At 38.3% G+C, this 10,150-nt stretch overlaps 1 protein-coding gene across 1 annotated transcript in view; it reads right to left on the bottom strand.

The window, feature by feature from the left end:
- Positions 1–643: 643 nt before the first annotated feature.
- LOC128661294 (uncharacterized) overlaps positions 644–10,150 on the bottom strand; it is a 170,807-nt gene continuing 161,300 nt past the window's right edge. Inside the window, exons 8-9 of the mRNA XM_053715565.1 lie at positions 6,745–7,244; positions 644–1,925 (exon numbers count right to left, since the gene is read on the bottom strand). Of these exons, the coding sequence (XP_053571540.1) occupies positions 704–1,925; positions 6,745–7,244 (1,722 nt within the window). The 3' untranslated portion in view covers positions 644–703. The remainder of the gene's footprint in view (positions 1,926–6,744; positions 7,245–10,150) is intronic.

Below are 10,150 nucleotides of genomic sequence, written 5' to 3'. Positions count from 1 at the left end.
CCAATGAGAAAGCAGGCCAAAAAATACTGCGCAAAAACTCCTGGAAGAGAACCTGTCAGTTCCACTAAATGCTAGTGCCACGTCCAAGCACATAAGGCAGCAATCACACAAACTTATCAGGTACATACCCCCCTGTTCAATAATCCTCTGATAGGAATATTAACCCTTGATTCTATAAAGATAAAGGTGCCACACTGTGGCCCTGTCTTCTGTTTTATCATATATCATTATATATAAAAATGAAACGAACCTACCAGAATCTATGCCGTGGAACAGGAACACAGCCCTTCAAGTGTGACAGGTGGTAGCAGCGCTCCTGACATGGACTTGAGAGAAGAAAGCAATCTGCGAAACTCTTCAACGCTGATTGCTGTAGGAGCTCTTAATATGAGTCGGGATGGTGTCACAAAGAAAAGCTCCCTCAGCATCTCCGGGCTCTAACGTTCACCCAGGCCCTCAACTGAGAAGCTTGAAGGGTTACTTAAACTCCTGTCCTATAGCGAAGGGTAGAACCCCTCATAAGAGACCTCCGATTTTCCGGCACCTCTCTGCCACCTCCTGTGATGAAAGGCAAAGAATGACTGGGGGATGAGGGGAGTGGGGGAGGTATTTAAGCCTTTGGCTGGGGTGTCTTTGCCGCATCCTGGTGGCCAGGTTCTTAATTCCCACTAGTAATGAATGAAGCCATGGACAATCCTCCCCTTTAAATGGAAAACCTTTTTTCCACTTTATAAACATGTGAAAGGTTTCTTCCCTTGTGAATCATTACATGAGTTTTCAGATTATTCATATGTGTAAAACTTTTTCCACACTCTGTACATGTGAACGGCTTTTCTCCTGTGTGAATCCTTTCATGAGATTTAAGATAATCCACTCGTGTAAAACTTTTTCCACACTCTGTACATTTGAAAGGCTTTTCTCCTGTGTGAATCCTTTTATGAGTTTTCAGATTATTCATATGTGTAAAACTTTTTCCACACTCTGTACATTTGAAAGGCTTTTCCCCTGTGTGAATCCTTTCATGAGTTTTCAGATCACTCTTTTGTGTAAAACTTTTTCCACACTCTGTACAAGTGAAAGGCTTTTCTCCTGTGTGAATCCTTTCATGAGTTTTCAGATCACTCATTTGTGTAAAACTTTTTCCACACTCTGTACATGTGAAAGGCTTTTCCCCTGTGTGAATCCTTTCATGAGTTTTCAGATTATTCTTATGTGTAAAACTTTTTCCACACTCTGTACATGTGAAAGACTTTTCTCCTGTGTGAATCCTTTCATGAGATTTCAGATAATCCACTCGTGTAAAACTTTTTCCACACTCTGTACAAGTGAAAGGCTTTTCTCCTGTGTGAATCCTTTCATGAGTTTTCAGATTATTCATATGTGTAAAACTTTTTCCACACTCTGTACAAGTGAAAGGCTTTTCTCCTGTGTGAATCCTTTCATGAGTTTTCAGATCACTCATTTGTGTAAAATTTTTTCCACACTCTGTACAAGTGAAAGGTTTTTCTCCTGTGTGAATCCTTTCATGAGTTTTCAGATTATTCATATGTGTAAAACTTTTTCCACACTCTGTACAAGTGAAAGGCTTTTCTCCTGTGTGAATCCTTTCATGAGTTTTCAGATTATTCATATGTGTAAAACTTTTTCCACACTCTGTACATGTGAAAGGTTTTTCTCCTGTGTGACTCCTTTCATGCTTTTTCAGGATACTCTTTTGTGTAAAACGTTTTCCACACTCTGTACATGTGAAAGGCTTTTTTCCTGTGTGAATCTTTGTATGAAATTTCAGATGATCCATTTGTGTAAAACATTTGCCACACTCAGGACATGTGTGTGGTTTCTCACCTGTGTTAATTTTGTAGTCTTCTAGTAGGAGACTCCCATCTAAAGCTTTTCTGACATTTTGTAGATTTGAAAGATTTCTCCTTTGTATGAATCATTCGGCTAGACTGTAGACTTTTCCCTTCTTTAATATGTTTTGAAAACTCAGTAAATGTGTGTGGTTTATCCTCTGGGATAATAATTTCACTAGATAACTCATAAATGTTGTCCTCTTTTTTGAGGACTAAATTACTCTCTGTACATAATGATTGCTTCACAGTTCCTGCCAATTCACCATCTCCTTTAAATATCAGCTGTGATATCCCCAATGTTTGTGAATAGTCATTAGTGTCTTAGACTTTTGTAGTTTGCGGTATCATTCTGATGCTTCCTATAGTGAAGGATGGATATGAACTATTCATGTGTTTGTCTACATAAAAAGAAATGGAATAAAGAAAAATAAGAATGTTTATTCTTTATAATATAATCCATCTCAATTAAAAAAAAAAATATACTCAAAAAGTGTATTCTGTGTTGTATTTTTAAAGGTATTTACCTGTAAATCACAAATTAAAAAAAGGATGACAAGAATGTAAACATTACTACATCATAGTAAACTAAATTACTGATTACTGATGAAAAGAAGTTATAGAGCCGCATTAAACAAGGTGCATGAGGATAATGTTCTCAGCTAGGGAACAAGTACATCTGTATTCTGGGCAAGAGAGGTGACATCCACCATCCTCATTTAACATTGCACAAGCAACTGCACATACAGCCCTGCCCGGCTTATGCTCAACCAGTTGGGTGAGAACACGATGTCTTAATCATTACAGACTAATCATCAGTGTGAGATGTTTTGAGAGGGTAAGAAGCAGTGACCTTATGATAATCTTTAGCTTTCGGCTGTGGCTGTTCTAGTTATATAAACAGCCAAAAACTTTATTAGTTTAATAATACTCACTGTAAAATTAAGCACACAAATCAGTGGTGGTTCTGGGGTGTGGAACACTGGGGGAGTTGTGGGTGTTCCACAAATGGGAACAAGGTAGGCATAAGTGTAGTTATGGGTGTTCCATGAGCAAGGTCAGGGCAGGGGAAGATGGAGTTGCAGGTGTTCTGAGTAAGGAACCAGGTCAGGGGGTGAGGTTAGGAAGTTGTTGGACATGAGCTGTCTAAAAGGACAAAGGGGGAAGTAGTATTTTTTTACCCTCCCCCTCAGCCCAATGGGGGTTGCTCCTTCTTTATAACTGTCACTGACACAAATATTTTTAAAGACACATATATAAATATAATAGTTTATATATGTGTAATGAGTGATTCTATTTTCCCAGTAATTAAAGTCAGCATAATATCTATTTTACTCACCTAACACATATGAGTTCCTGCTGAAAACAGGCTCCAATGTCTGTGCTCAGGAAGAAGGTTCCCTTATTCACTCCAGTTACATCAATACCTGATATCTCTCAGTGCTCTGGCCGTGTCTGTAAAAAGTATATTAAATGGTTTAGACAGATAATAATAAATAATGGTTCTGATTAACTGTACGTATGGTATAATTAAAAGGCACACATAACAATTCATGTGATACAGATCAGCTGTTTAGGTTATTACATATGTGCTATTGATTCAGCACAAGCATTTAGTACAGTTAGCTCTGAGTGTTATAATTGTCCCTTAAATATGAATCTTCTATACAACATAATGGTAGAAAATCTATTTAAGTGGGGCCATATCACAACTTTACAAATATATTATAATCTTTGTTTTCTATCATTTATTTGAAACAATATTTTCTCCTGAAAGAAATGTTAAATATCAGTTGTTTAAATATAAGTTAAATTGGATACTGCAATACTGGTATTGTACTTCCTACTAATTCTCACTGTCAGACATTTTGTTATATGCTCCACCCCAAGTCCTTTAACTTCTCTTGGTTAATACGGAGTTGTCTTAAATCACACTGCAAAGGGGTGTGGGAGAGATAGGCACGGAAATGTTATATAGAATATAGAATTACAAAACCACAGATGAATAATAAAAATACAATGCAATAAAACGTACTATGATTTTAAAAAGAGCAATAGATTGTTTTCTGATAAATTTAGTTCTGCACCTGTACCATGTGACAGCTATCAGCCAATAACAGACTCATGTTTTTATATAATGTGAACTGCATATGTTAAGTAGGACCCGGAGCCTCAGGTCATTTAAAAGGCTATGTACAATTTAATAATGAAAATAAATTACAAACAGCAAACAGTTATTTTACACACAAAATAAAGCTAAATGTTATATCATCTGTGGGGAACTGTCTATATCAGAAGAATTATTTCAGCAAATTAGAAAAAGAATTAATTTGATGCAGGAAATGTATTTAAAATCATTTTGGATATAGCATTCTAATTGACTCATAAGACCGTGGGATTACAGTGCTTGATTGGCCTGACCTGAACCCCATAGAGAATTTATGGGGCATTGCCAAGAGAAAGATGAGAGTCATAACACCGAACAATTCAGAAGAGCTATTGAAGCATCCTGGTCTTCCATAACAGCTCAGCAGTGCCACAGGCTGATAGCTTTCATGCCATGCCGCATTGAGGCAGTAAATTGCTACAAAAGGGGCCCATACCAAGTACTGAGTACATATAGTATGCATGCTTATACTTTTCAGAGGTCCGATATTGTTCTATGTACAATCCTTGTTTTATTGATTGCATGTAATATTCTAATTTTCTGAGATTGTGGATTTGGGGTTTTCATGAGCTGTAAGCCATAATCATCACAATTATGACAAATCACGGCTTGAACTATCTTGCTTTGCATGTAATGAGTCTCTCTCATATATTAGTTTCACCTTTTAAGTTGCATTAGTAAAATAAATGAACTTTTGCACGATATTCTAATTTTTCGAGTTTCACCTGTATAAGGTTTGATAGTAATCTGCAAAGGTGTTGGATATCTCAATAGGGTCGTTTGACGTGGCACCTGTGGTAGTTTGTATTTGGGGGATTGTAGTGGCTCTAGTTACCTCCTTCAGTTTATTAGCAAGCATACTATCTGGTTTGTTGGAGTGTATGAAATAGTGTGTGTCTAGAAGCTTAATGAACCTTGTGGCTTCATTCGCGAGTATATCGTCTAATTCTTTGTTTTTTGCTTTAGTAGTTGAGATGTTTTCTTTCGTGTGTTGCCGATCTCGCTCGCTTTTAGCCGTTTGATTTCTGCCCTGAGGTTTTCTAGTCTCGTCTTATGAATTCTATTTTGCAGATTCGCTTATAAGGTTCCCTCTTACATACGATTTAAGAGCACCCCAATGATGCAATGGGTTATCTGTAGTTTCCTTATTTGTCAATATGAATTGTGTAATATCTTTATGGAGTTTTTGCAGAACTAATGGGTCACCCAACAACCTGGGGTTAAGCACCCAAGATCGGGTTCTATCATGCTTTATAATTCCCTTAAGCTGAGCCTCTACTATGGCGTGATCTGAACAAGGGCATGGGTGTATGTGTGCTTGGGTTAGTAATGGAATTAGTGTTTGGCCAAAAAGACTGTAATCAATCCTCGAGTGAGATTTGCATACTGCTGAATAGTATGTGTAATCTCTAGTTTTTTTTATTCATTGTCCTCCAGGCGTCTATTAAGTTATGGTCAAGTACAAAGTCGCCTAACAGTTTGTGGTTGCGCTCTGGTCTTTGGGTTCCAAGTGTGGTAAGTTTAGATCAAGTAGATTATTAAGAGTCAAATTGAAGACTCCTCCAATTATCAGTCAATGTTTTTTCCATAGGGTAAGCTGTTTGCTAATTTTGGAGATGAAGGATGACTGATTCTCGTTGGGCGCATAGATGTTACAAATGATAATGGGGGTGTTGTGTATATAGCCCTTAACTATGAGATACCATCCCTCTTTGTCCATGATAATTTCCTCTTCCTTGAAATTAAGGGATGCATGAAGTAATATGGAAACTCCTCTGTGTCTTTTGATGCTCACAGTATGATATTGTTGAGGGAATGATCTATCCCAGTATCTGGGTGTATTTGCCTTAGTAAAGTGCATTTCCTGTAGTAGTATGATATGTGTGTTGAGGGATTTGTAATCAGTGGGTACAAATGGGTAATAAGGGGAATGACGCTCAATTGTGCTAAAATTACAGTGGCTATTATGTTAGGGGTTTGCAGATGGGTAGCCTGATCGTGGAGATTTATCTTTCTAGAGATCTATACCTGAGGTAGAAAAGACTTAAGTCCTTTGATTAGAGTAGTTATGATAGTTATGTTACACAGTGAGAGAATATGTATGTGAACAGGAGAGGATTATGCAAACAATCTTTTTTGCCAAAATAAACATAAATAACATTTTATCAACTATAATAATTTAACTTTGGCAAAACAAAACAGCCTTTTCTGTGAGGAAACCTGATCTGGTTACTTAGTAAGGCAGTAACATACAGCTGTAAAATAGGGTAGGCATCATCGGAAGGATTGGGGATGATAGGTTTTTGTGATAGAAGGGGGAAGGGGGGGTAGGGGGTGAGATAGAAGGGGAGAAGAAAGGGTAAAATGTCTTCCACCTATGTGGGAGAAGAGGTGCAATAATGGACCATTTTCAAAACATTAGTGAGTTTTAAATAACATATCTAGAATCAACAATCAGCCATAACCTGAAGGTATTAAATAAACAGAGTTATCCACCCTCGTTCTAAGCATTGTTCATCTACAGTAATGAATTGCTAAGCAACTTAAAGCAAGAATACTTAAGTCAGGTGAGTGAGCTCTCTTCTCCTTGTGCTTGCGCAGCCCACTCCAGAGTTTTAAGATCTCTGGAGTCCTTTGACTTTTTTTGTCTGGTCACAGGTGTCCATTATCGTTGAAATGTTTTCCTTTGCAGATTGGGGGGGGGGGGGAGTGGCTGTTCTTGCTGGCCTGGGGCTAGATGAAGTTAATAGCCTTTGTCCGTCCTCAATCATCATGCAGGAGTAGGTGACATTCTGGTAATTAAATACCAATCGGAAAGGGAAGTTCCATCTGTATTTCATCTGGGAATTGTTGAGAACCATGAGGATGGGTTTGAATTCTCTACGTCTGCGGAGTGTGACCAGAGCAAGATCTGTATAGATCTGGATGTGATGTCCTTCAAATGACAAAGTAGAGGAGAGTCTTGCTGCTTTAATTAGTTGTCCTTTGATGTGGTAATAGTGGAGCTTCACTATAACATCCCTAGCAAGAGAGGGCTGTGGTGGTCTTGATCGTGCCCTACGTGCTCTGTCCATCAGGAACATTGTATTATCCACATCTGGTAGTAGTTGATGGAATAGTTTTAGCAGTGTTTCAGGGAGGTTGGTATAGCTTTCTGGTAAGTTTCGTATATGGTTATTGGATCGCCTGGACCGATTTTCAAGGTCCTCAAACTGGTCCTCTAATATCTGTATTTAGATTTCTTGGTCTCTTATAATGTTGTGTATGTTAGGTATGTCTTCTGCCACATCATCCAGCTCCTCCTCTAGTTCTCTTCTGAAGTCTGAGGTGAGCTATGCACCGAGGGAGTTAATAAGGCCTCAATTGTTTTCGGTCTTGATTGGGACCCGCGAGAGGCAGTCTTTAACTGTTTGCAACTTGTTTTTCATGATAAAGTGAGTAAAGAGTTGCTTATATCGTTGAAGTATATTCTCTCTAATGATGCTTTAAGTCATGTGGTTTGTTTGCTCGTGCATGCTATGATGATTTCCCCTCCTGATACGCAATCTAATTGCTACGGTCCATTTGCTCAGTATATCATCTCATAGTGCAAACTGCCTCACAGCGGTGAGAATCTCTGGCAGCTTTAGACAAACTTGATTTCTCTTGTCGTTAGTTGATACTTGATATATGTCCCTTTAAATTTCTCCCCCAAACTTCTACTTGTCAGTATCGCTTTAAGCTTTACTGATAGGGCCGGGACAGCCTCTTCTACTGTTAAGGGACAGATTGTGGGGGGCTTTACTTCCCTGTGCTGGGTGTCACTGTCCTCGTTATAGACAATTAATATAACTGCGTGTATTTGATTTTAAGCTGAGGAATGCAAAAGAGTGCAAAAGAAAATGGCGGTTTCCCGCTTCTGTTACAAGTAAATCTTTAAAGTCTGTGATATAATATACAGTTCCTCTAAATCGCTGCTTTTGGTTGTATGCTCCGGGGTAAAAGCGTCCCCTAATTACAGTTAAAGTTATGTTCTCTTTAATGTGAGCCTCAATCCGGACCTCAGGCCTCAACCTCGGTTTTCTTGTTATTTTAAGGGGAAAACAAATTTACATTACACTGTCCCTTTAAGTCTGTGATCATGTGACATAAACAGCAGCAGCTGAAGGTGCAGAATACACTTACTAAGGTCTTTACTAACAACAAGAATCAGTCACAGATCAGTGGGATAAACGTTCTGATGATAAACAGGTGCAGCTAATAGAAATAAGAAATGTATTATAAAATAACCTCATTAGAAATAAAATAATATGCAGATCACAAGATATTTATTATTATACAACAGGGCCATAAGCTGAGTGATATTTATTACTGGAGCACCCAGAAGCAGAACTTTTTTTTTTTTACTTTCTGCAATGAGTTTTTTTTTAGTTAAAAATTTTCTGCAGGTCATTTTGAAATAGAAATCAGTTTTAAATCGTTCATAAACAATATTTATTTCAAACATAAATGCTAATACAGTATATAGACGGACACACATAGATAGATTATAGATTGAGATTTGCTAATATATCTATCTCTAACATAAGGATCATGGGCAGGAAAATATATGAACCGCCGGTATAAATACTGGCATCACACCTTGTAAAAGTAAAATATTGAGGGGAAAAATATGGAGAAGTGATACAAAAAGAGCAGAGGGAAAATTAGCAGGTTACAAGAGAATGATGAAAAAGGGGAAAGAGGTGTAACAAAGAGAGAGCTAACTTAAAAAGAGAGTGGGTGAAAATGGGAAGAGATGAGTGAGGGGGACATAGAGCTGAGGCAGATAAAGAAAGATAAGTGGGAAAGATGAGAAAGGCAGAAAGAGAAATTAGTTGCATGAGAGATGTGAGACACATAATGAGAATGAGAGAGTAAATATGCAGATGAGAAAATCATGTTTTGTTTCATTATATATCAGGTCACATGTTTCTTTATTCAGACTTCATCATTGACTTGCCAAATACCAGTAAGGGGTGAGGTTCCTTGCCCAATGCCCACTAAACTAATATACCAGTCCAGTGTTATACATAACTATAACTAAAGTGCAATTTAAATATAAAGTCCGTTTCCGTTGACTTTGCTCTGACTTTGGCATCATTTCATTATATTGTATGTATGTTTTAACCTTTACAAACAGCCCCATGGGGTATATAATACATCTGCTGCCTGTGACTTTATATGCTTTTCACACAGAAAACATAGCACTCCAGTGTCGTGCTATGGAGGGAGGGGCGAGTGTCAGTGTGCAGGAGCCGAACACCGGTAAGACATTTAGAGATCAGATCCCCCCCAGCTGCCTTGTCTGCAAGTAACACTCGTAACCCTTCTCCTCCCCGGCTCAAAGTGTTAATAGCACCGCACAGGAAAAAAAAAAACGTTATCCCTGCTGCGGTCTGCTTGTGAAGACCGTTAGCTTAAAAGAGATGCGTGTGGGCGGAGTTCCGGGAATTGCCGATCCCCATTTTTGATTATCAATCACAATTGCCAAATTAGATACACACACACAACCAACCGGTATAAGCTTTCACGGAGTCGGTAGTGTTTTTAAAAAAAGAACATGAAGGCTGAAGCTAGCGCTGCGGCGTACATTCAAAGAAAAATGTTTACAGCCTGGGTGCGGGCTTCAGTAGAGAGGGGGGGACCGCCTCAGTTTTAAGCAGCGCTAGCTTCTGTTCTTTTTTTTTAAAACACTACCGACTCTGCGAAAGCTTATACCGGTTGGTTGTGTGTGTGTCTAATTTGGCAATGGTGATTGATTATCAAAAATGGGAATCGGCAATTCCCGGAACTCCGCCCACACACTCTTAGGCAGCAAATCAAACACAAGCTCAAACCACTGGTATAGCTATGTGAGCTCTGTATTTAATTAGCCCTTGCAGAGACAGTGCTAAATATTTTTATCTTAATTGGACATTTAATAATAGATTCTTTAAAACTGCTCTCTGCATTCCCCATTAATATTCTAGATTCTGGCCTTTAAAGTCAGCAAAAATGCACAGTAACACACTACATAGCATACACATGCAGATACACACACACTACATAGCATACACTTATACATGCAGATACACACACACTACATAGCATACACTTATACATGCAGATACAC

Source organism: Bombina bombina, chromosome 5, assembly GCF_027579735.1.
Source record: "Bombina bombina isolate aBomBom1 chromosome 5, aBomBom1.pri, whole genome shotgun sequence".
In the NCBI taxonomy this organism is placed as follows: Eukaryota; Metazoa; Chordata; class Amphibia; order Anura; family Bombinatoridae; genus Bombina; species Bombina bombina.
This window is presented reverse-complemented; position numbering and strand designations above follow the sequence as displayed.